Source organism: Panthera pardus, unplaced genomic scaffold (genome assembly GCF_024362965.1).
Source record: "Panthera pardus isolate Hobbes unplaced genomic scaffold, ASM2436296v1 HiC_scaffold_18, whole genome shotgun sequence".
Classification (NCBI taxonomy): domain Eukaryota; kingdom Metazoa; phylum Chordata; class Mammalia; order Carnivora; family Felidae; genus Panthera; species Panthera pardus.
In genome coordinates, this window is record NW_026526743.1 from 5,017,831 (window position 1) to 5,044,438 (window position 26,608).

General features: G+C 54.0%; 1 protein-coding gene across 1 annotated transcript; it reads right to left on the minus strand.

The window, feature by feature from the left end:
* Positions 1–249: 249 nt before the first annotated feature.
* Positions 250–4,543, minus strand: LOC109252996 (kallikrein-1). The gene is made up of 5 exons (XM_019425530.2): positions 4,462–4,543; positions 2,877–3,036; positions 1,350–1,636; positions 1,076–1,212; positions 250–452 (listed from the first exon to the last, which is right to left on the minus strand). Exons 1-5 carry the CDS (start codon positions 4,505–4,507, stop codon positions 297–299), a joined length of 786 nt encoding a protein of 261 aa, XP_019281075.1. The 5' UTR covers positions 4,508–4,543; the 3' UTR covers positions 250–296.
* Between the last annotated feature and the right edge of the window lie 22,065 nt (positions 4,544–26,608).

The window sequence follows — 26,608 nt, forward strand, 5'->3', positions numbered from 1 at the left end:
GGGCAGAGTCGGGCCCAGCGTGTGTGAACCGGTGTGCGAACCGGTCTTGAGTCCCTGCCTGGCCCCTTAGGGTCTGAGCCTCTCTCCGTGCCGGTTTGTCTACACCCGTCTTTACTCCTTCCTTTCCCCCAGCTCATAAGCTTCCGGGCGAGAGACTGAGAGGACTGGGCTCTAGACTGGGCGGGGTGGGTCCCCAGCTTCCAGGTGCGCAGGGCCTGGAAGGCCAGAGGACAGCACACGTGAGGTGAGTCTGATGCGTATTGAGTTTACTGGGGTAGGAAACACGATGGGGGCATTCAAGGGTTGGCTGTCATGGTTTCCCTGATCCACTCCAGGTGCGAAATCACTTTGGTGAAGACAGCAGGCATATTGGGGCTGCCACATGGGATGTGGCCCCAGGACGTGATTCCTTGAAACACGCCACTGCAGATCAGTGGCCCCCCGGAGTCCCCCTGCAGCACAAGGGGGAGACAATGACAAAGGTCAGCCGTGGCGGCGGCGGCGTTCTGCCTGTGGAGCCCCAGCTCTCACACCTGGGCTCACAGAGCTCGAGACGGTGACTCCCCAGGCCCGGGGGGGGGGGACACGGTCCTCTCCACAGTCCACGGCCAGAGGGCCGGCGGGATTCCAACAGAGGAGACAGCGGCTGGAGTCATGGCCAACGGGGAGGGGACTTCAGGGTTCAGTTTCTGCACAGGGGGCGGGGTCCAGAACAGTCCCAGCTGACAGGTCAGTGGGGAAGAGGAGCGGAATCCATCTACCGGACCCTTCTACCTTCAGGACTCCCCTCTGATGTCACCTCTCCCAAACAGCTTTCTCTGACTAGACAGTAAATATGAGGGAGGGACAGGTGAACTCTGATGTGGTGGAGGGAGGTGCCTGTGATACCAGGATGGGGGTGTGGGAAGGAAAGGGGGCAGGGAGAGGGCGCTGAGGCTTGGTTGGGGGGAGATACAGTCTGGAAGCCGCAGAGACAGATGCCCAGTTAGCTCTCAGCAGCAGTCCAGAGCCCGAGTCCCCTCCCCCAGCACCTTGAGGCCCAGGAGGGAGGGGAAGGGGGGACAGACTGGCTCACCACACAGGTGTCCTTGCCGCCCTCCAAGTATCCAGCACACAGCATGAACTCTGTCACCTTCTGGGAGTGGGCTTTGGCACACACGTCGTTGGACAGGAGTTTGAGGTCCACGCACTGGAGATCGTCTGGGTATGTGACTACAGAACAGAGATGAAAAGACCCCAAGTGGCTCCTCGGCCCCTCCTCCCTCAGACCCTGGAGTCCGGGTCCCCAGCCCCTCCTCCCTACACCCAAGGGTCTGGGCTCCAGGCTGCAGGGTCTGGCCCGGGCATACACTTATCTGGTTCGATGCTGCCCCAGCCGGAGGCGTAGCAGGTGCTCCCCACTTGGGGTTCCTGGGTGGGCAGGTCCAGGACCCTCACAGCATCCGTTATCTGGGCGGGCTCTGCCAGGCGGAGCAGCATGAGGTCGTGGCTGTAGTCCTCTCCCGGGAGGCGGGTGTGGTTCTCCAGGAGACTCAGGTTGAATCCAGGGTGTGGGAAGCTACCACTGACCTGGACAAACTGGGCTGTGTCTTCGTGCTCAAACAGGTTGTAGCGACCCAGCCACAGCTGATAATTGCTGGGGAGAGAGGGGGCCCCAGGGAATGAGGAGAGAGGAGGGGGAAAGGGCGATGGGGAGCCTGGGGGGGGGTGGTGTCGCGGGGAGAGAGAGAGAGAAACAAGGAGTAACCATGGAGAGAGAGAGACAGTTGGGAAGGTAAAGAGCTATGAAGAAAAGACAGTGAGTGAAAGACAGAAGGATGTGACAAGATCAAAGCCAGAGACAAAGACAGTGAGAGTGAAAAGGAGAGAGCAGAAAAGGAGAGAGGGAATGAGAGGCAGAGGGAAGACAGAAACAGAGCCCAAAGGAGACAGAGACAGAAGGAAGGGTCCCGGGGAAGAAGAAGAAGTGAAGGAACAGACTTGGAAGGAGCAGGGGCAGCAGGCAACGTGACTGAGGGAAGAGGAAGCAAAGGGAGAGAGTGAGGAACACAGGCAGTAGGGCGGGGGGCGGAAAGAGAGAGAGAACAGGAAGGGAGCATGGGAGTGGGGGGAGGGCCTGGGACCTGCTCAGCTGCAGCGGGGGCTGTGGGGCTGGCTCCCCAGGAGCGGGTGGCCTGGCCCCCAGCCCAAGGACGGCGTCCCCCTCCCTCCCCAGACCTTCCCACCCTTTCCTCCTCCTTCTCCCCCTCCTCCTCCTCTTTCGCCTCCTCCTTCCTCCAGGGCTCCCACTAGGCTCCAGCTGAAACCAGCCCTTCCCTGTGTCCCCCTGGAGTGGATCATTGTCCTGGAGGGAGGGGCTGAGCACGTGGGAAGACCCCTCACACAGAGACATATGGGGATAATCCCTTCCTCTTTCTGGGGTCCCATCCTGGGGGGTGCTCAGAAGCATTGGGAGTGAGGCAGAGACCCAGAGGCAGAGGTGGAGGGTGAGACATACAGTGACAGGGATGCGGCAGAGGGACCCAGAGAGGGACAGAGACCTGGAGAGACGCGGAGGCGCTGAGACCAAAGAGAGGGAGACCGAGAAGAATCTTAGTCATACAGACAGACACACAACAGAGCCAGTTATGGAGAGACACAGGGAGGCAGGAGGGGGAGACACAAGAAGACATTTACAAGGAGAGATGAAAAGACACAGGTACCAGAGGAGGGCTTTCCTGGGGTTGTCCCTGCCACTCTCCATGACCTAGACCAGGAATGTCTTTCTTTCTCTCAGTCCTCCAGCCTCCCCTGAGGTTAATCCGGGACAGTGCCCTCTGTTTATTCCTGTGGGAGCACAGACCGCCCCCCCCCCCAGACCCTCTGCCCCCACTCACTCATTTATGCAGTGGGCAGCTGTGAGCACCCACTGGGGGTGCACCAGGACGCCCCCGCACTGGAATTTGCTGTAATGGTACAGAGCTGCCTGCCAGGGCTGGGAATTCTTCTTACAGTCCCAGCCTCCTATGATCCGGGACTGGATGGGAGGCGCAGCACCTGTAGAGAGGGTGCCGGGTCAGAGCAGGTGGGGAGGTGGCACCAGGAAGGCCTGGGCTAGGAGAGGGGGTTGTGTGGCGGGGTTGGGGGGACATGGGTCCAGAGGAGCAGGGCTGGAGGTCTGGTGAGACGGGCAAGGGGTATGGGAAGGGCCTGGAAGTCTGGAGCCTGCCCTGGGATTGTGGGTTGGTGGCAGGTCCTGGCGGGGGAGACTGCTGAGAGCAGAGCCAACCACAGGGATCAGGCAGGAGACAAGAAGGCGGCATCTGGGGCAGCATGTGGTGTGGGGGTCAGGTGATACAGGGGTGATTTGGTGCCTCTTGACTGGGACTGGGAGAGGGTCCTCTGGGGGTCTGGGGTCCTGGAACTAGGGTTGGGGTCAGGACTGGGATGGGGCTCAGGAGGAGGGAGAGCCAGATGATAGTTCTTCTGGGATTGGGTGATTCTCATGGAGATTGGGGTCACGGTCTGAGGGTGTTGGAGGGATCTGGGGTTCTCCTGGGGGTGGTGTCGGAGAGGAAGGAAGGTGGAGATGTGTTGGGGCCAAGCAGCTGTGGGTCCTCCCTGCGTTCCCACTTGGTGTGGGGTTTTAGAATCACATGTTGGGGTCCTGCGGGAGGTAGGGGAGGACAACTGGGCTCTGAAGGTACTTGGGATTCTGGAAGGAAGTCTAGAAAAACAGAGCTTCACAGGAGGGGTGCATTTGGGGAGGGCTGCAGCGTGGGCAGGGGAAGGAAATTCCACAAGGAAAGGAGTGTGTGGTTGGGGGTTCTGGGTGTTCTTCCTCAGGGAGAAGGCTGGGGGTGCTGGACTGGGGTTCAGCGGCAAAGAGGTGGGGAAGGAAGAGACATCTGTAGCATCCTCATACCAGGAGGGGAAGCGGGTCCACCTGGAGTCATGGAGTCTGTTTGGGGAGAAGTGTAGGAGTCTGATGGAATTTAGGGAGTCTTGGGAAGATTTGAGGGAAACCAGATGCCAGGGACTGGAGGACCTAGCTGAGAACTGACAGCTGGATGGGAAAAGTCACCAGGGTATGGAAGGATTTGGGGACTCAGGAGCTAGAGCCAGAGAACCACTAAGGACTAGAAGGGGGCTGTCGGGGTCTCAGGATCTGCTGGGACTGGGGGCACTCTTTGCAAGAGCAGGAGTCCCCCAAAGAGAGAGACAGATGGCCCAGCCTCTGCCTCTTTAGTAAAGTGGCTCAGGGCAGGGGTCGGAGTGGGGAGGAGGAGAAAATTTGGGGGGTTCCTGGGAGGGAGCAGGACCTAGCACAATAGTGGGAACTGTGACCACAGAAGAGGGGCTGGGAGAGAGCCTGGGACCCGGCCTGGGACGGACTGTGGGAGAGGAAGAAGTTATTGGGGGTGAGGGCAGCATGAAAGTGGGGTCCACTCTCCCCCTCCCCCTCCCATCCCTCTGTCTCACCAGCCCCCGCCAGGGACAGGGCAAGGCACAGAACCAGGAACCACATGGTGACCACAGGCAGGCAGGTGGTGAGCTTGGAGCTCAGGAGCCTCCCCAAGGAGCATTTTAAAGCCTTCATCCACCCCCTCCCCACCCTGAGGACCCGCCCCTGCCCTGCTGGCATCCAGATGCTGGCCAAGGCCCTGCCCCCGCTGCCTCCTGGGGGCTGGACACCTCCTCCCACCCCAGAGCTGTGGAAGGGGCGGGAGAGCAAGCACCTGTTGTTCTGCGGGCCCTGATTGTGCTGGAAGCATTCCTGGGGCCTGAGGCCAGACAGGGCAGGGCCTGGAGCTCCCGGGCCCCTGCTTTTGGAGACAGAGCCGGTGAGGGGAGTTGGGGGGGGGGCGGTGAGAAGAAACAGGAGCACGGAAGAATCAATGACCTCCAATACAAAGTCCGATATATACCTGAACCCCAAGGAAGGTCACACACCTGAAGACCCAGGGTATCCTCAAACACCAGCTGAGGGGCTCCGATTCCCTTCTCCCCGCACCACTTGGAGCCAACACGCCAGTTTCCCAGCTTCAGCTGCCTCCGAAATATAAGGCTTTCAGAACACCCTGATTCTTGCACTCCCAGACTCAGGATCTAGGTCCAAATCCATTTATTGTTTCTCTCCGAATAAAATCTCAGGGTACCTACCACCACCACCTAGTGCCCCCAGATCCAGAAATGAGGTGTCAGTGGTCTCCCTAAATAAGTCCCCTAGCATTCCAAAATCCAATGTCCCCCCCCCCCCCACTCCCAGAACAACATTGGGATCTCATCACACCCCACCACTACTCCTTGAGCGTCCAAGTCTGGACTCTCAAGTTTAGGTCCTTTAAAGTCCCAGGAATTCCAGATTATCTGCCTCCCAAGGTCAAGAGAGGCCTCTCTACAAACTGTAATTCCCCTTCCCCCCAGTAGAATATTTAGATCTCAGGAGCCAGGTTCATGTGGTTCAACATTCAGTGACCTTGAAGACCACATTTTGGGAGGAATCTCTGTTGAGAATCAGGAACGAGATTTCTGCAACCTCAATGGTAAACTCTTGGGCTTCTGGCATATTCTCTGAGCTCTTCAGCAAAATCAGAGTAGGCCACAGGGTAGCCCAGCCTCCGCTGCATGTCGGGAGACTGCCTAAGGAAAAGGAGAGCATTTGCCTTTTTGCCTGGCTGCCAGGAGGCCCACAACTGAATCTCGAAGAAAATGAAGTCATTCTTGATCATCTAGCGTGTGCTGGGGGTCTTTTCTGCTGGGGTCCAGAGATATATTTGCCCTGTGCCAGGCACTATTGGAATGAGTTCATATAACCTTCCTCATTTAATCCTTACAACGCTGTGAGGTAAGCAACATGAAGATCTCTGTTTCACACCTGGGGGAACCGAAGCTGAGTGGCATCGAGTCTTTTCCTCAAGACTGCACAGCTAATCCTGTGTGTATGTGACTGAAAAGCCCTGCTTCAAGCTATTTCTTTTCACCTAGGCATCGGGGCAGCGAGTGAAACGGAGCAACGCACAGTGGCCTTGGGTTCCCCACCCAGTCTCTGGCTCCCACTTCCCTTCATCCCCAGAAGAAAGTCACAGCAACTCCTACAGAGAAACTTGCATCAGCACTGTTATCTCAGTGTTTAAACAGGTGACCTTGAGCACCAGCTCTGGCTTGACATGGGACAAATCCTTGGCCAACATGTGCGTCTTGGACAGATGGGGTGTGAAGGGATGGCTCAGTTCTGTCCCAGGTCAGGATGGGGTGGCTGGCCAGCTACAGGAGTTTCTGCTCAGTCAGAGACACAGGCGGTAGACCAAAATAGTCAGTTCCTCTTCACGGTGTCCCTGATCCACCCCAAGTAGCTGCAGACTTTGGTATAAACACCAGGCTTGTGAGTAGTGTCACAGGGGACGTCACCCCAGGACCCGATTCCCTGCAGGACTCCCCCACAGACCAGCCACCCTGTGTGGGGTCCCCCGGAGTCACCCTGTGTGAGGAAGAGAAAGTCGGAGTGGGAAACTTCTGGATCCAGTGCCCCCATCCTTAGCCTAATCACCGGGCACGATCTCAGTCAAAACCCAATCCGACCCCACCCCATGCAATCCCTCTCCAACTCAAGTCAATACAACCCAGTTTAACCCAATCTAATCCAACTCAACCCCAACCTAACACAAGTCAATACAACTCAGCCAATCCGTGTTCAATCCCCGCCGTGTAACGCCAACCCGACCCAACCCCCACGTCGTCCCCATTCAAAATCGAGCCAGGCCTATGTCCATCCTTACTGCCAACACAGCCAATCCCAGCTGTTATGGCTTTCCCATCCCAGACAAAACTTACCCCATCTGCATTTCAACCCAGCATATTTTCCTTCTAAAATCAAACCAAGCCCATTCCTATTCTCAAATCAAAGCCAGGCCATTCCAGACCAACCACCACATCATCCACCCCAAACACAACCCACCCCTACCCGCATCTCCAACCCCATCTCCAACTCCACCCCCGTTCTAACTGCTCTTCCTTCTCCACCCCCACATCTATCCCTAGCATCTTCTCTGGCCCAAAGCAAGCACAACCCGACCCCCTCCCAACACCCAAGCCTGTTCCCCTCCCCCATGGCTCTGACCTCACAGGAGTCCGTGCCTCCGCCTTCTACTCCTGCACACACGTAGTGCTCATAAGGCATCCTGGGTAGTCCTTGCTACAAGATGTGGCCGGGATAACACTGATGTTGGCACAATGCAGCATATCTGGGAGACTCACTGGGGAGGACGGTGGGCTTGGAGTGAATCCATACTTTCAGGCCCTTGTGTCCTTCGCCCACGAACCCTGGAGAATAGGGTCCCTGGAGGCCTGACACCCAGCGCCATCCTTTCATGCACCTTGTGACCTTGTGCTCCCTTTGGTCCCAGGCTTGTCATCTGTCACCAGGCCCCAGCCGGACACCACGCAGGCCTCGCCTGGTTGGGGACAACGCGTGGGCAGCGCGACGGGACGCACTTGAGGGGAGAGGCACGTGGGCCGGGTTAGACGTAGCAACATGACGTCGTGGCGATGGCTGCGCGCTTCGTGGCACGGGTGTGGGACGAGGCGAGCCACAGTCCACAGCACTTCCGGGCCATCGCGCTTGCGCAGATTGTGCTCACCTAGGTGCACGCTCATGAAGCTGTGCGCGTGCGCGGGTGATTATCCGCAAGGGCAGTGAGGAGCGGACAGAAAGACCAAAGAGCCGGCTAGCTGGGGTCCTTCACCCCTCGGGGAATCTGGAGATGCCTTTACCCTCTGTGTCCGAGGCGCTGAAGCCAATAGTTCTAGCCCCTGCCCCTCCGGGGCCAAGGAGGTGCGCACACTTGGAACTCAGCCCCCAGGCTCCAGCTCTCTCCTCCTCAGAATCCAAGATTCTCAGATCCCTAGGCCCTTGGCATCCTGCCCCTGAGGACCCTGAGCCCTGCCTTCATACCCGGTGTGGCGGTGGGCAGCAGACAGCATCCGGCTTGCAGAGTGAGGGAAACACCGCAGTTAAAGCGTCCACGCTCCAAGAGGGCCGCTTGCCTCGGCTGGGAGTGGGGCTCACACGCCTCACCTTTCAGCGTCTTGGCGGAGTGGTGCTGGGCCGCTGGGAGAGGAAGCAGAGGAGGATCCCTCAGGACACAGTCTTTTCTCTTGTGGCACCTTGCCTACACCCTGCCCATAGTATGTATTTTTCACCTGTGCTTTCCCCCAATGTCTTAGGACTTCCCCATCCTTGAATTTCAAGTACTGTCTTCTCTCGGGCTTTGACAACTGCTGCTTGTTTTCTCCAGGACTGTCCCCTTGCCCTTCGCCCTCACCAGTTTACTACAGGATTCTGGGAGAGCGGGTATGTGGGGAAGGACCAGAAGGCAAGAAGTCGTCTGAGATTAGAAGTGGAGACAGGGACACTGGATAAGGATCCAGAAAGATGGTCACTTGGGACCAGCCATTCGAGGTCACCACGCTGCCACAGGCATCAGATGGATGGGATGTGGCCACTCAGTGTATGACACCCAGTCTTGGCTCCAGAGTCTGGACATCTCCGCCAAATGCAGATGTGGCCACACAAGGTCATGGGCAAACATACAGCTGCAGCTTCAAGGATCACAGCACAGAGATTCATAGGTATATATGAGTCTGGACAGTTCCAGTGTGGGTGTGCATGTGGATACACACACGCGCGCACACACATGCACAGACACTGATTTGGACATACAAGCTCACATCTAAATTTACAGTCTCCTGTGTGGGTCTGAACGTACTAGGTCACAGACTTGCACGCTAGCACCCAGGGGCTGGACAGCAAGGTGGGGTCCTTAATAAGGGTACATGGGGAGAGACATGGATATGCACTCGGTCCCCCAAAGACTTGTGCGCAGACGTGAGTCTGAGTATAGTGGTTATATCGGAATGTTAGAGTAAAACCCCTGTGTCCATGTTATCTGTGAGCCTTTGAGCAAATTATTTGACCTCTCTGAGCCTACATTTCCTCATCTGTAAGATGGGATTGTTGTAAGGAATGAATAAGAGAGACAGAGAGAGATGTCTGGCTTATTATAGCTGCTTAATAAATACTACTTATTTTTTTTTAATTTTTAAAATTTTTTTTTTTAAATTTTTAACCTTTATTTTTTTGAGACAGAGAGAGACAGAGCATGAACGGGGAAGGGTCAGAGAGAGAGGGAGACACAGAATCTGAAACAGGCTCCAGGCTCTGAGCTGTCAGCACAGAGCCCGACGCGGGGCCCGAACTCACAGACCTTGAGATCATGACCTGAGCCAAAGTCGGATGCTCAACCGAATGAGCCAGTCAGGCGCCCCAAATACTACTTATTTTAAACAAAGGACACGTAGACGTATTTATGCAGATGTACATGTGGATGTTCAGGTTCTGGACAGAAATTTAGCCAAAGTAAGTCAGCCATATGACCAGGCTCAAATGAAGATAATCAAGGTCAAAACTATGATTCATCCTCAAGTCACTTTGTGGGGATTCAGAGTAATAGACACTGACCCAGAGGGCCAACACTTAGATGTGGCCCCACTAGATCACACCCCAGGGAAACAAAGGACACAGGGCTAGGCATCCAAGGTCAAAGACATAGCCAGAGGCACAAGACAGGACTGGTTTTCCCATCTCTAGACCTGTTGCCTCGTCAGTCACTTGGTGTTCAAGGTCACTCATTGCGTTTCACATAGGGGACCTGGTTCACACATGTGGGCAGGATGTGGACACACAGGGCCTTGCAAACCCACCACACACACACACACACACACACGCAGGGCACTGCAGCATTGTACCATGCACAAGGACATAAACAGCGATGTTTCAAAGTCACAAAACCGTGACCCACTACTGGGCAATGGGGATATGAGCCCTCAAGATCACAGCCAAACACACAGACACCCACACTGGGGCAGGAATTTGCACAGCTAGACAAAATACCCACATTCTGCCTGCCAGGGTCAAGAACTGGGCCAAGGGCCCTGGCAAGGTTGGGGGAATGCGGATGTGGTAGACAGGGGGCTTAACAAGGGAAGGGTGGGGTTGTCCTGCAAAGAAGGACAGAGGGTGCGGGCTGAACAGCTGGGCATCGAGGCTGCATCTGGCCAGTCCAAGCCGGAGGAGGGTGGAGGCCCTGGCTGGGTGCAGCGGCAGGCGGGAGGCAGGGAGGAGAGAGCACAGAGAAAGCCTGAGGGGAGGCTGGCAGCAGGGGGGAGCTTCAAGGGGCCCCCAGAGGCGAGGGTCACGTGGGGACATAATGAAAGTCCACCCTCAACTTCTCCAGGTAGAGGCGTCAGGTTACAGTTAAGTTCTCCATGGGTGGTAGCTGAACATGGTTTGGAGTTTTCCTGCTACCCAGGGTCACCTTGACATTGTGGCCACCCCTCTCCAGCCTCAGCCCTCTTCCCTGTCAAGTGAGGCCGGTAGAGCCCACCCTACAGAGATGTTTTGAGAATTAGATGAGCTGTAGCATGTACCCAGGACTCAGCAGTGCTAACAACACCCTCACGGGGTACTGCCCTGGGCTAAGTCCCTTCTCGTGCCCCACACACAGGACCACATTCAATCCTGCCCTGGGGGCATCAGTTCCTATGTCCATGGTACAGTTGGGGATCTCGAGTCGCAGAGATGTTCAGTAACTGCAAAATGGTGAGCTGGAATTCGAACCTGGAGTCTGTGCTCTTGACCTTGCTAACACTTGTTGAATGCTTATTATGAGCTTTATCTACAATTGTGCTATTGAAACCTCACCGTGGTGGTCATGGGTAGGTGCTGTCTTCTAGAGAAGGCACTCTAGGTGGAGAGAGGCGAAGTCATTTCCTCAAGGTCACACAGCAAGGAAGGGGCGGCCCCAGACCTTGAACTCAGGTCTGTGTCATCCCCAGAGCTGATTTGCTGTCGGGAGCAGCGAGAGACCCAGTTGGCTTGGGGACTCCAGAGCAGCCCCAGGTTTCTGAAAGTTCTTGGGGTAGGGTGAGCACTCAGGAGCATCGGGTGGCTGGGTGGGGTGGGGCGGAGCAGGGCTGGGGGTGCTGGCAGATCGTAGGCCCTGGCTTTGCTCCTGATGGAGCGGAGAGGTACCACACCCCCACAGACCCAGACCTGACCTGGGCCCACCTCACCTGCAGGCGTCAGCAGGAAGGAGAAGGTGAGAAGCCACATTATGGAGAAGGGATGAGGGTTCTGCTGAAGTCTGGGGAGGGGAGAGAGTGAATGGAGTTGAACCTGGACACTTCCGCCCTCCCCTGAATCCCTCCAGGCACAAACACATCCATCCCACCTGCTGCTTGAGAAACTTCTTTCACCATCTTGGTCCCCCCTATCCCCACCCCAGACTGCTCTCCGCCCCCCCCCCCCCCCGCCCAGGTTCTCCATCTCTGAGGGGTCCTGTTGTTTCTCCAGGCACCAGAACAGGCCCTCAGGTGCCCCACAGCCCATCAGCCCCCAGCACCATCCCACTTGCCCCTGGATCTCTCTCCAACCCTGAGGCTCTGGTTCAGGATACATTCTCCCCCCAGACCCTAATCCCAGCCTCCTGTCTGGCCTCCTGGGGGTGTGTCTTCCCCCCATTTGTCCCTCCGGTCAAGTTCCCACTCCCCTAGCTTGTTCCCCTACATGCCCCCTCAGGGTCTTTCCATGCCCAGAGTTGACCCTGTCCGACTCCTGCCTATAGCCCTCATAGATCCCCAGCACCCTCAGGATAAAGTCCTCGCTCCCCAGCCTCACTTTTGAGGATATGGGGGTTTCTCCCTTTCCAGCCCCTCTGATCAGGTGTCTCATGACCTTGCCTTTCTAGGCATAGCTCATTCTCCCATTTTCCTTTCTGCGATTTCATGCCTCCCTGCCTTTGCTCAGGCTGTTCCTCCTGGCAGGTATGCCATTCCCTTCAAGGTCCACTTCCTCCTTGAGGCCTTTTCTGACCTTCTCTGGTCCATGGTGTCTACCTTACCCACCAGACTGGGAACTTACTGAGGGCAGGCCTGGCCTGACTGGACTCTGGATCACCAGCACTGCCCAGTGAAGGGTCTAGTCCATGGGAGGCCCCAGCAAGCTTAGGGAGTGGAGGAAAGCCTTCCTCTCATCTTCTAAATTCATATTCTGCCCCCAAGGCTCAGCCCCCACCTCTTCTGGGAGGCCCTGGGACCTAACAGGTATCCTTTCTGGGCCGCCCAGCCCTGGTTCTGCCTCCATCACATCACAGATCCCCAGACATGCTCAGGCAAGGTCTTCTCTGTGTCCCCAGCACTGCCCAGCCTGGAGCCTGTCACACGGGACACCTTGGGGAGGTTGAGCTGAGTTGACCTGAACCCCTGATGACTCCTGACTTTGTTCTTGGCTCTGATACAAGTGTTTTTGGGGACGTCCTCCTGATTCACTCCACCCCCACCCCTTCCCTGTCCCCCCCCCCCCCCCCCCCCGCAGCTCCTTCTTTCATCTCCGGGACATTTTCTTGGTTCAGGTTCAACTTGGAGCCTCAGTAAAGGACACATGAAATTACACAGGTGCCCTTGAAACTCAGCTCCCTCAGGGCAGTCCATGTCTGTTCCCGGGGATAGGGCACCCAGTGTCTCTTCTAGATCAGGGCAGACCTGTGTCTCCTCTAGTGTCTCTCACCTCCCCCCAACCCTGACTTTTGTCTCAAAAGATCTCACCCCCTCCAGATCCCCCAGCTTCATCTGGGGCAGCTTGGATGCCAGAAGAAGGGGAGCAGGTATCTGAATACTTGAATTTATAAGTTCCCAGCCCCACCCGGGTCTAGGGGGTAGGGTGGGGTGGGAGGTGGTTGAGATTCAGGTTTACAGGCGGGGATGCCTAGGTGGCTAGTGGGGTGGGGGACAAGGCCTAATGAGCATTTATTAGGTTGAAGTTTTTGTCTGAGTCTGTAAGGAAGAATTCCCTGCCAGGGACAGTTCCTCAAGGGAGAGGAAGTAGGAGGGCAAGAACCCCAAATCAGAGATCAACACACAGGACCAGGAGTCTGGAACCTGGAATTTGGGGTCTAGAGTGTGGAAACTGGATTCTAGAGTCATGCTTCTTGTGCCTGGAGTAGGGTTCTGGACCTTGGATTCTGGATGTTGATCTGGATCCCTGGTTTTGGATTCTGAACCTTGGATCTCTGATTCTGGACAGTGGATTCTGGATCTGGATCCCCACTTCCTGATCTTGATTTCTGGATTCAGATCTCTGATTCTGGATCTTGGTGCCTGGGCCTCCTAACTCTGGCTTCTGGATATTAGATTCTGGATCTTGGGTTTTGCAGTTTTTGCTGTGGCTCTCCAACTCAGGACTGTGAGTTTGGAGGTCTAGAGTCAGGCATTTATGACTTGAAGTATAGAGTGTGGATTTTAGAGTCTGAATTCTGGAGTTTGGGTCTGGAATCTGGATCCTAGAGTCTGGTCTTTGAGGGACAGTTCTTAGTTTTGGATCCTAGAAGCCTTTGAATCTGGAGTCCAGACTAGGAATCTGGAATTTGGTGTTTGGAATCTAAGACTTGAGGTCTTGAGCCACCTTCCTTTGTGGGACCTGAGTGGGTGGCGGCGAGGGGAAGGAGGTGAACCCCTGGGTATTTAATCATCATGAGAACTTCCTGGTGCCAGGCTAAGCGCTTTCCATCGTGATCGCATGTGTTCCTCCCACTAAGTCACGCAGGCATGTGACACAGATGGGGACCCCGAGGGAACTGACACCTAGCTCAGCCCAAGCTCGCGGGCTCACTGGGAGGGCGCCTGGCTCCGCCTCCGACGCGGTGACGTCTGCGCCCCTCCTCCCGCCCACTCTGACCGCGGCAGACCTGGGCTATCGATCCTAGTCCTCTTGGGCATCTTTCCAGTTGTCCTTCACCTCCAAAGGCAGGCCGAGTCCCGCCCTCTGCCTTGCTCCTCCTCCTCCTCCTCCTGCGAACACTCCCCGGAGCCTTTCTTTCCTCGACTCCTGTGGATCAACCGCCAACCACCCAGGTCTCTTTCATCTGACCCTGAACTCCAGCCTCTGGAGGCACTCGCTCTTTGGCATCCTCCCGCCCCCAGTGTCCCCAGGCCCTTCTCACTCGCGTCCTAACTCCTTTGTCTCTCCCCAAACTCCTCCTCCCTTGTTTCTCTTCTCAGGGACAGCTCCACCCACCACCCAGTTCCCCCAGGCACCGTCCCAGCCCCTCCCTTTCCCTTAGGCCCTGCAGCTCCGCCGTCCCCAGCCCCACCCCTTCTCTCTATTCCCTTGGCCTGGGTGCAGCTTCTAGATCCTTGCCTCCAGCCTCCCTCCCATCCATCACCAGGTGGCCTCAGAAGGTCTCACTACACTGAAGGTCTCTTTAACACTCAGAGTTGACCCCTTTCTCCTCCTGCTCACAAGCCCTTCTGTGGTGACTCCGCATCCCACTGGACAAGGTTCCTGCCCTCAGTGGGAGGTTCGAGGCTGGGACCCCCTTGTCTGAACAAGACTCACCTTGAATCCCTCCCCTAGGGAGACAGTCACTGTATGCTGACCACCCTGGAATAACCCTGGATTCCTGGTGCTGGAAGCTCCCCCTTCCCCTTCATTATGGGACCACCCGAAGGTGGTGTTTCAGGGTGCTGGCCCTAAAGTCAGACAGCCTGGGCTCAGGCCCCTGTTCCCCCATTTGCTAATTTGGGAGATCCTGTTATGTATTTTCGCTTCTTTGTGCTTCTGAGTCTCATCCTTAAAATCAGGTCATCAGAGGACCCCATCATAGAGTTTTCCAAGGAGTATCTAAGAGCTAGTGCATGCAAGGAGCTGAGAGCACATAGCAAACCATGCCTGTTAATTTCGCCCCATTTCACACAGGAACAGATAGGGGGAAGGGGAGGGCCCCACTGGTTCAAGATCACCCAGGCTGTAGAAGTTGGGAGGAGAGCAAGAGAATGGTCCAAGGGATCCTGTTACCTCTTGGGTGCAAAGCGTCACTTCTCTGGTTATCAGGGTCTTAGTGTGGGGTAGGAGTAGAAAAGGGATGGGGATGGTCTGTGGGTTGGATGAAGTAATACGCATGGAGCAGGTGTGTAAATCACAAAATTAGGTTGGCGTTTGAAAGACTGGTTAACACAGGGTGTGATTCAGATGTGGACTCCAGAACCAGGGGGCCTGGGTTGGACTTGCCTCGAACACATAACACATCCTTGGGAAAGTCCTTGGCTTCTCTGTGCCTCAGTTTCCTAATCTGTAAGACGAGAATAATTGCTTCTGCCTCACAGGAGTGTTTTGAGGCATGAATGCCTGAAACCCGTGCCTGGCGACTTTTGAAAACATTGCCTCTTTTCTTCTTGTCCTGGGAGGCTCCCGCCGCTAGGTGGCGCCAATGTGCACTTGTCCGCCGGAGAGTTTGCTCCTGGGTCTGAGGGAGGAGGGTTTGGGTGAAGGACCCAGAATCTTGGAACTCTGACTGAAGAACGAGGTGAATCTTGGCGGCTGCAGGGGCAGGTATGGAGGTGGGTGGGGGGTGGAGACCTGTCCCGGGATTTGTCCCTAATTGGTCTACAGGAGTTTTGGGATCCAATCAGTGATGGGACGGGTTTGTGTAGGCGTTTGGTTTCCCACAGGGGTGGACTGCCGTGGACGGTGGACGCAAGGCCGTGTCCCTCCACCCAGACCAGAGAGCTCCCACCGTCCTTCATGGACAGAGGGGGAGGGACCAACATCCAGTCCAGCCCTTCTGGGTGTCCCCCAGCCTGCCTCTCTCTCCATCTATCTCTCTTCCCCTCTAGTTCCCTCTATTTCTTTGTTTTCTTTACTCTTTTTCTTGCCTTTCTGAGTGCTTCCCTTCCTCCCCCGTCTTCATCTCAATTTGGGCATCTCCTTCTTCCTTTTCTGTAACCTTCCCTCCTCTCTGCATGGCCCGCTCTCTCCCATCTTGTTCTCTTTGCGCCTCGGGGCCCCACTGGAACAGAATGTGCGTGCGGGGAGGGTACTGCAACCAGCAGGTGGCTTTGCTGACCTCCTCAGTCACCTCCTGCACATTGCCACGCCACAGCACTGGAGGACTGGCTTGGGACACACGACGAGAGCAGAGACAGTCAAGGATGGAGACACAGTGACACTTAAAGATAGGGCTCATTTTCCCTCCTCCAGACCCAGCTGGAGATGAGGCAGGGTTACCTGGGCTGGCACACTTGGGGCGCTGCCGGTGGAGCTGGTGGCGTCGGAGTTGGTGGTTGGTGCTTTCAGCTTGAGTAGCGTGAGGCTGTCACTGCTGGAACGGCTTTCTCTGGTGTGGCACAAAGAAGGACCAGGGGGCAGGTCAGCTTCTGGGCAACTGCTTCATCACGTCCGTCCCCATTGCTAATCTGGCTCCGCCCTCAATCCCAGACTCATCTTCAATTGCCTCTCCATCCTGGACCCCCAGGATGAGGACCCGGGCTCAAAGACAACCTTCCTGATCTCACGCACTGCCTGAGAGGCTGATTTGGGATTCGGATCCAGGGCTGAAGGAATCTCCCATCACAACAGACTCCACTCTCTGCCGTACCCTTTAGGTCCTCTTGTCCAGCTTTTAATCATCCCTCCATGCTAAGTCTCCATAGCCGGGCGACCAGCCCTCTCCCGAATAGAGATTTTAACTTAATTCCACGGCTCTCTCCTAGACCTGCCCAGATAACATCTGGCCTAGGCCCCGCCCCGCCCCCGGGAGGTAAGGCCACGCCCCCATCCAGTTCCCCCCCCCCCCCCCCCCAAGCAGCAGAGAGACCACGCCCCAAATCCTGGCCGTGTCCAACTCTTGGAAGGCAGCTCCTAGAGTGAACTCAAGTTCCTTGAGCAAGGGGCTCACTGCTTGCAGCACTGCCCTGAAGTGAGTACGCAAGGGCAAGGTCAGTTCTGAGTTTAGATTGACCTACTGGGGCAGGACGGGGATGGGATAGAGGGGGAGAATGAGGGACAGAGGCGGGTGAAGAAGGCTGGAGGTGCTAACAGGCCTGATCTGGGCTGGGGCGTAGGAACAGAGAAGGGGACAGTCAGTGAGAGCCGGGAGGCAGGAGGGGCCAGGCTTGGGGAGGGATGGGCTGGGGGAGGGGAAGTTAGGGGTGTGCCCCAGAGACTGGGGGACTCACAGACCCAGGGGGTGGAAGAGGAAGAGCAGGGCTCTTGGTGGAAAATGCTGGGCTCAAGTGGGGCTTGAGGAGGTGAGAGGCTGGGCTCCCACCTGCGTGTTGTGAGGGGGGGGATGTCGTGAGTGTAGATGTCTCCTTGGAGCTGCTCAGCTGAGAGACTGGGGCCAGAGCTCAGATCATCCTGAGTCCCGTCTGCCCCTCTCCTCACTCGCAATCGCTCAGCACACCCTGAGGGCTCCCTTTAGAGGTATCAGGAGTGGACCCCTTCTCCCTCCCTGCCTGCACCCAGGCTAGCCCAGTCCTCACTCCGCCTCTCCTCAGCCCTGTGGTCTGACCCCCGCACAGATGCCTGAGGGACCCGTGAGGTGAGGCCCTGTCCTGCTTCTGCTCAACATCGCCCACGGCCCCTGGGTCCCTCAGAGGAACGGCCGCATCCTCCCCATGATGCCAGGTGAGGCCCCTTTCTTCCCTCTGGCGTCACCTTCCCCCCTCCCCTTGCTCCCTGGGCTCCATCCACACTGGCCCCGCTGACACCCTCACACACACCAGGCCCGCCTCCCCGGCCTCCTCTTCCCCCACGTTCTGCACGGCTCACCCTCACCTGCTGCAGGTGTTTCCTCCCTGTCTCCCCTTCTGCACGCCTTCTCCTCCCCCGTCACACCTGCTGTCTCCCCCAGCTCCACTGGGTCGCCTCCTGACATGCACTATCCCTTCTGGGTCAGGTTCACTGTTTCTGCCTGTGCCCCCTGCCACAGTGGGGCTCCAGGAGGGGCGCTGTTCTCTGTCTGGTCACTGCGGGCTTCTCAGGGGCTAGGTTGGTGTTGGGCACGTGATGGATGCTGAGCTGATACGTGCTGCACGGAGAAGGGGGTGGACTGTGGTGTGGACGGAGGTGCGGGTAGTGCCGGATGGGGTGTGGGATAGGGTAGGGCAGGCGCGGAGGCCTTGGGGGGCGGGGCTACAGCTGGGCCTGGTGAACCCTCCACCCCAGCTCTGAATCTGGTCCCCTCCCCCAGCCCAGGTGGCCAGCAGGCAGGTGTCTTTGCAGTGTTGTGTGCTCTCTGTTGTTGTGTCTCTGGTTGCTTTATGTCACTACTCAGAGTGGTGGTTTGGACCTTCCACTAGGTGTGCTTTGATTTGTTCATTGAAGAAATCCTCTGTCCCGCCAAGCTGTCTCCGTGGACCCCTGGAGACGTTTCTGTCACTCTGTAGCCCGGATTCCTGGAATTCCAAGTGCTCTGACCTCAATACTGCCGAGTTTGAGGGAGGAGGGAAATTCGCGCCCCCCTACTTCTCCGCCATCTTGACTCCTTTTATTTTAACCATTTTTCCAGGCAGGTGTCCTTACTATCCTCTTACTCCCCGCCACACAGCATGAAGTCTGTCACCCTCTGGGCGAGGTATCTGGCACACAAGTCGTTAGACAGGTTTGAGGTCCACACAGTGGAGATCATTTGGCTTTCTGGCTACGGGCAATGGAGGGACAGGGGTGCGGGCGACATCATCTGGCTCCTCAGCCCCTCCTCCCGAGGACCCAGAGGTGTCAGTTTCCAGCCTCCTCCTCCTTCAGACCCAGGTGTCCTGGATGCAGTCGGCGAGGTCGCCCTGGCATGTATTATTTGGGTCGATGATGCCCAGCCCGTGATACGGGTTGGCACAATGCACCATGGAGGAGAGTCGCTGGGGAGGCCGGTGGACTTACAGTGGACCCATTAAGTTCGGGTCCCTCCGCCCAGAAGCCGAGGAGTCTAGGCTTCATAAACTGTGGGCATCTGGCTCTTCTCAACGTCTTCCAACTCAGGGTTCCCTGTGGCCCCGGGCTCTTCGTCAGACACCAGGGCTCAGCCAGCTGCCACGCGGAGGGCGTCCACAAGGGGGCAGGCGTGAGCGGCACGCCGGGAGGCACCGAAGAAGGAGCAGCGCGGTCAGGCTAGTGGCTGCGAGGGACGTCGTGCGCGCACCTCAGCGCGGTTGTGGCCGACGCCTGGAGCCCCCCACTGGTGCTTTCAGTCATTGCCTTTGCGCTGATGATGCTTGTCCAGGGGCACCGGCATGGAGGCGTGCGCCCGCGTGGTTACCCGCACACCGAGTGAGGAGAGGACAGAACGATCAACCAGTGGGCGACCTGGAGCCCTCTGACCCTTCGGGAATCTGGAGATCCCATTACCTCTCCCCAGACCCCGGGGCACCATCCCTGACTCTGCCTCTCAGCTACCTAAAAGTCCCAAACCGCTCACGATGGCTCGAGCGGCAGTCAGACCCGCCGTTTTCTTCCCCTCTCCGACCAGGAATCCAGAACCCCGTCCGTCACGTCCCACGAGATCCAAGAGTGCAAACCCTCCAGCCCCCCATTCCCTCAGGTCCCCACTCCGAGCGTTTTGGCGTCCTAGCCCTACCGCCTTGGGACGCGGGAGCCTTTTATACCGTGACGGCAGTGGGCCGCAGGCAGCGCCCCTGTGGGGAAATGAGGGAAGCGCACAGTTAGTGCCTGGGTTCATAATACCTTCCTGATACACTATTTTCTTTTACTAGGAATAGTTTAAAATTTTTTAAATGATTTTTTAAAATTTATTATTTTGTATTTTTTTAAATTTTTTTTTAACTTTTTATTTATTATTTTTGGGACAAAGAGAGACAGAGCATGAACGGGGGAGGGGCAGAGAGAGAGGGAGACACAGAATCAGAAGCAGGCTCCAGGCTCTGAGCCATCAGCCCAGAGCCCGACGCGGGGCTCAAACTCACGGACCGCAAGATCGTGACCTGAGCTGAAGTCGGACGCTCAACCGACTGAGCCACCCAGGCGCCCCTATTATTTTGTATTTAAAAATTTTAACGTTTATTTATTTTTGAGAGCACGAGTGGGGGAGGGGCAGAGAGAGAGAGGGAGACACAGAATCCAGCTCTGAGCTGTCAGCACACATCCCGATGCGGGGCTCGAACCCATGAACCTTCAGATCATGACCTGAGCCGAAGTCGGACGTCTAACCGGCTGAGCCACTCAGGTGCCTCGAGATGATTTGAAACATGTCATTTGCTGTTACTCTTTTTATCCTGTAGATTTGCTATTTATATTTTTTATTTCTTTTCTCATTAGAATAATCAGGTTCATATATAAGTTTACACCGGTAATCTTGTATTTTTTATTAGTATTCTTTAGAAGCTGAAGACCTACAAAATCTTGTCCACCTGTCCCGCAGGCAGTCGGAGGGGGTGCTCTCTGGCCATTTCAGACTCCGTCCCTCCCTCCCTCCTGTCTGCCTCCATCCCTTCCTCCCCTCCCTCCTCCTCCCTCCTCCTCCCTCCTCCTTTCTCTGGGTTCCTCTCTGTCTCTTTTTTTTCTTTTAATAACTTTATTTTATTTATTTTTTGAGAGAGAGCACAAGTGAGCGAGGGGCAGAGAGAGAGAGAGAGAGAGAATCCCATGAGGTGCAGAGAGAGAGAGAGGGAGAAAGAGAGTTCGGAGCCTGGAGTGGGGCTTGAGCTCACCCAAAGCGGGGCTTGAACTCATGAGCAGTGAGATCATGCCCTTGGCCAAAGTCAGATGCTTAACCGGCTGAGCCACCCAGATGCCCCTCTGCCTTTCTATGTCTGTTCCTTTCTTTCCTCGGTCTTCCTCCCTCTGCCCAGCTCTGTTTCAGTTAGATCTCTCTCTCTGTCTTTCTGGTTCTGCCTCCTTTCTGACTCTTCCTTTGTCCATCTCTCTCTTTGATTTTCCACCCATGTCTCCACCCCTTTGCATATTAACAGACCTGCCTTACCCACCCCCTCCCTCGTGCCCTGGCACCAACAGGAGAGGCTGACAAAGAGCCCAAGGACTTGGTGGTGATGAGGAGCCAGGCCCCGAGATCCTGGAAGTCAAAAGGCAGTACTGAGAGAGGCAGAGTTCCGAAGGAAGAAGTTGGGAACCACGGTGGATGGGTCAGAGTGACCAACATCCAGAAATAGCAGCTGGGCGCTTGCCACTGAAGTCTGGAGCCAGAAACTTGGGACCAACAATCTCGGGTTTCTAACCTGGATTCTGGAGTTTGTAACATCAAGTCTGGAGTCCAGGGTCTGGGCCTGGGGTCTGAGTGTGGGAAGTGAATTCTGGAATTTGCTATTGGAATCTGAACTCAGAAAATAGGACAAAGGGGGAGCCTGGCTCTGGCTGGCTCGGTCAGAAGAGCATGCGACTCTTGATCTCGGGGTCCTGAGTTCGAGCCTCACAGTAGGCGTAGAGATTACTTAAATAGGTAAAAGTTTAAAAAAGAAAAGAAAATAGGGCTGTGGAAGTGGACTGTGTTCTCCAGAGGCTAAGGTCTGAGTCTTGGGTCTGAAATCTGTATTCCAGAGTAGTGGTTCTCAAAGTGTAGTTAGTGGAACCTTGAAGGGGTTCCTGAGACTGTTATAGGGGGTCTTGTGAGGTCAAAAACTAGTTTCCTGTTAATCCTAACGCACTATTTACCTTTCTCGCTCTGACTTTCATGAGTGCATAGTGAAATTTTCTGGAGCCTACATGACAAGTGATAGCACAGCAAATTAAATGCAGAAGCAGATAGGAGAATCAACCCAGCTGTCTTCTGTTGCCACATTTTAAAGAAACTTGCAAAAATGTAAAAACATTATCTTCTCAATAGTTTTTTTGTCTCAGAAAATAGAGTTATTTTTCATTAAGATACATTATTTATATTCACATATATTTGTTATTGTTTTATTTTTTAATTTTTGTTAAAAAAATTTTTAATGTTTATTTATTTTTGAGACAGAGAGACAGAGCATGAATGCGGGGAGGGGCAGAGAGAGAGGGAGACACAGAATCCGAAGCAGGCTCCGGGCTCTGAGCTGTCAGCACAGAGCCCGATGCGGGGCTCGAACTCACAGACAGTGAGATCATGACCTGAGCGGAAGTCAGACGCTTAACCGACTGAGCCACCCAGGCGCCCCTGTAATTGTTTTAAAATGAATCAATGAAGGCCATTTGGGTGGCTCAGTCGGTTAAGCGTCTGACCTGGTTCGGCTCAGGTCATGATCTCACGGTCCGTGAGTTCAAGCCCTGTGTCGGGCTCTGTGCTGACAGCTCAGAGCCTGGAGCCCGCTTCGGATTCTGTGCCTCCCTCTCTCTCTGCCCCTCCCCCACTCATGCTCTGTCTCTCAAAAATAAATAAACATTGAAAAAATTTTCTATTAGTATTAGTATTAGAATATTAGTATTCTTTAGAAGCTGAAGACCTACAAAATCTTGTCCACCTGTCCCGCAGGGAGTCGGAGGGGGTGCTCTCTAAATATTCTAAATGAATAAATATTTTAAAGATGTCTCCATTTTAATTCCTAATATGATAAATATTGGTACATACAATCCACATAAACAAAAATTTCAAGTGTGTTAAGGTGTTCTAAGATGAACATGTTTGCAAACCTCACCTGAAGCCTAGAGTGTGAGAATTCTAGACCCAAAGCTTGGATTCCGGAGTCCAGAATCTGGGATTTGGAGTTAAGCTGTGAGGCTTGGCTTCAGTGCTGTGGGGCTGGATTCTGGAACACAGATCTGACATGCTGGGTCTGTGCTTTGAGGCTTGCTGTCTGCCTGGAGTTCTGGAATCTGGCCTCAAAGGGTCTGGAATCTGGAGTCTGTGGCCTGGTCTGAATTCTATTATCTCTAGCTGAGTGTATCTATTCTGGGTTCTGCTTTCTAGAGCCTGTGATCAGAAGCCTGGTGTCTGCAGTCCCAAGGCAGAATTGTGAGGCCTGGAGTCACAGATCTGAGTCTGTAATCATGGGGTCTGGAATCTAAAGTCTGGAATTCTGAGCTTGGGACGTGGAAGACTAAAAAGTCATGCTTGGATTCTTCTCTCTCTCTCCCTCTGCCCTTCCTTCTCATGTGCACATGCTCCCTCTCTCAAAATAAACATTAAAATAAAACTTAAAAAAATACAGAAATAAAAGAGCAAACAACTATAATAGAATTCTTTTTAATAATAAAAATAGTAAAACAAATGTATCCGATAAATGGGAAAACATACATAAGGTCGCTACATGAAACACAAAATTTGAATGGATTACAATCATTAAAGACATTTAAATAACAGTCTGAAAAATGTTGTGACCAAACTCTCAAGCAACAGATAATTCTTGCTTATACAAGTTCTTCTAGAAAGAAGGAGAAAGGCAGGAAGCTGCAATTTATTTTTGAAGTTCGATTTATTTTTTGAAGTCTGGATAATGATAGAATATGACAACTATAGGCTGGTTTCAATTTGCATATAGATGAGAAAAAAAATTAAATATAAGCTAACCAAATCCAACTGTGTGTCTTAAAATGATACATCCTGGGGCGCGTGGGTGGCTCAGTTGGTTAAGTGCCCAACTTCTGCTCAGGTCATGATCTCGAGGTTTGTGGGTTCGAGCCCCACATTGAGCTCTCTGCTCCCAGCACAGAGCCTGCTTAGGATCTTCTGACCCCCTTCTCGCTGTCCCTCCCCTGCTAGTCCTGTCTCTCTCTCTCTCTCTCTCTCTCTCAAAATGAATGAATAAGCTTAAAAAAATAAATAAAAAACAAAATGATACATTCTGATCAAGTAGAGCTTGAACTTGCGAACCGTGAGATCATGACCTGAGCTGAAATCATGAGCTGAAATCAAGAGTCTGATGCTTAACCGACTAGCCACCCAGGCACCCTGTTTCTGCCTTTTAAAATTAATGTTCTTGTGTCTTTGTCTTTATTATTTGCCTCTCATTAATCTTTTTAAGAGAGCTAATATTTGGTTGAGAGAATTATCTCAACATTTTTGCTGTTGTTCTCCGTATCCTCCTTGATTTCCACCCCTCTTTCGATTATTTGCTAACCTATTGGTTCTTTGGGTTTTTTCTATTCTGTCTTATGAACACTCAGCTCATTTCTTTTAAGACTTCCTTCTAATTGTTACTTCCACTGTTTTCCACAAATTTTTACATATTTTATTGTCATTCGTTTCTAGGAATTTCAAAATTCCTTTTCTGATTTATGTTTAATTGAATAGTTAATAAATAATATGCTTACCCATTTCCAGAATGTGAGCTTTTTTTTTTTTTTCTAACATAATATATGGGATTGCTAGCAAACCTGCCTGACCTTTGCCCTGGAGAGAGATATTCTCTTTATCATCCTGGACCACAAACAGACTTGCTCTGGAGGGACATATTTGCTATTCTGACAGCAGACAAATCTGTTGTAAGGGAGACCTTATCTTCATTATCTAGGACAATAAGACAACCTGCTCTCAAGGAGATACTATCTCACAAGCCTGTCTCTATCCAAACATCCTTGAAAAGACAGTCCAGAAAAAAAAAAAAGCGTGAATACCTTTGCCAAGAAGACGTGCAAACACCTGAAAGGCCCTGAAAGTCCCACGGAGAATTGTCTGTCAACACTGGTCAGCCTCAGGACAACCACATCATTCCATTGTTAAACACTATCTACCACTCGCTGGTTCCCCCTGTCTAACCTGGTTCTCCCACCTCCCATCTAGTTCCTGAACATGTCAGAAATTGGTCTGGCCATATGCAAACACAGACACTTGAACTGAGATGCTTTCCCCAACACTGTGCTTTTTGCAGCACACTGTCAAATTGGGGATGAGGGCAAGGCTCAGGATCCTGAGGTGGTGTGGTTGGAGATCAAAAATCTTGGGTTTGCGTGGGGAAGGAACCCAGACTCCTGGGTTCTTTTTTGTTTTGTTTTGTTTTAATGTGTGTGTGTGTGTGTGTGTGTTTTTGAGACAGAGAGAGACAGAGCATGAGCAGGGGAGGGGCAGAGAGAGAGGGAGACATAGAATCCGAAGCATCCAAGCTCCGAGCTGTCTGCACAGAGCCAGACACGGGGCTCGAACTCACAGACTGAGATCATGACCTGAGCCAAAGTCGCACGCTCAACCGACTGAGCCACCCAGGCACCCCTCTTTTTTTTTATTTTTATATTTATTTATTTTAAAAAAAAAAATTTTTTTTTCAACGTTTTTTATTTATTTTTGGGACAGAGAGAGACAGACAGAGCATGAACGGGGGAGGGGCAGAGAGAGGGAGACACAGAATCGGAAACAGGCTCCAGGCTCTGAGCCATCAGCCCAGAGCCCGACGCAGGGCTCGAACTCACGGACCGCGAGATCGTGACCTGGCTGAAGTCGGACGCTTAACCGACTGCGCCACCCAGGCGCCCCTATATTTATTTATTTTTGAGAGAGCGATAGAGTGTGAGTGGGAAGAGCAGAGAGAGAGGGAGACACAGAATCGGAAGCAGGCTCCAGCCTCTGAGCTGTCAGCCCGACGCAGGGCTCAAACCCATGAACTGTGAGATCATTACCGCAGCCAAAGTCGGATGCTCAACCAACTGAGCTACCCAGGCACCCCCAGATTCCTGGGTTCTGATGGAGGATGAGGCTGGAGGTCAAGGTCCTGGGTGAAGAGGAGTGTGGGTTCCCTAATCTTAGGTCCCCGAGGGATGAGTGAGGAGACTGGGAAGGGCCCATCCCCTGAGGTTCTCATGTGGGAATGGCCTAGGGGGTCTAAGAATCCTGTATCCTGAGGAAGGAAAGGCTGGAACTTGGCAGTTGAGCTCCAGGTGTGTGTGGCTTAAGACTCGTTGGTCCCAGGAGGCTGGAACCATTGGCTCCAGGGTCAGGAGGAAAGGTAATGGGATATCCAGATTCCCAAAGGGTCAAGGGAATAAGAGTTGCCCATTCTTTGATCTTCCCATCTACTCCTCATTCCACTTGCAAACACTCACCCCCCTGCATGAGCAGACCCATGAGGGTCCACTTGGGTGAGTACAATCTGTGTGTGTGAGGTGTCCCAGCACAACTGTGGTCGGTATCCCACATCCTCCAGGAAATCCATTACAAGGGAGGGCGTAGCCACCGCCAAAATGTCATGCTGCTACCACCAGCCTGTGCACTTCTCCAGTCATGTGCCCACCACTGTGCACTACTCACATCTATCCCTTTGTGTGCACGGGACCTTAGGGGGCTGAGGGTGCTTTAGATTTGGGCCTTTCAGGGGGCGCCTGGGTGGCGCAGTCGGTTGAGCGTCCGACTTCAGCCAGGTCACGATCTCGCGGTCCGTGAGTTCGAGCCCCGCGTCAGGCTCTGGGCTGATGGCTCGGAGCCTGGAGCCTGTTTCCGATTCTGTGTCTCCCTCTCTCTCTGCCCCTCCCCCATTCATGCTCTGTCTCTCTCTGTCCCAAAAATAAAGACGTTGAAAAAAAAAATTCTACTTTAGATTTGGGCCTTTCAGGATGTCTCAAGGACTTCTGGACAGAGTGAGCAAGGGCCTGATCTTATGAGTTTGCTCCAAGTCTATGTCCTCCCCGGTGAGTCTCCCAAATATGCTACATTGTGCCAACATCAGCATTATCTCAGCCACATCTTGTGCCTATCCAGGGCACCTGATGGACACCAGAGTGTGTGCATGTGTAGAAGGTGGAGGCACGGATTCTTGTGACGTCAGAGCAGAGTGGATCATGGTGGGGAGGGGAAGAGGAATATGGGAGGTTTTAAGAGTTGGAATGCAATTGGGTTTGCCTGCATTGGGCAGAGAAAATGCTAGGTGT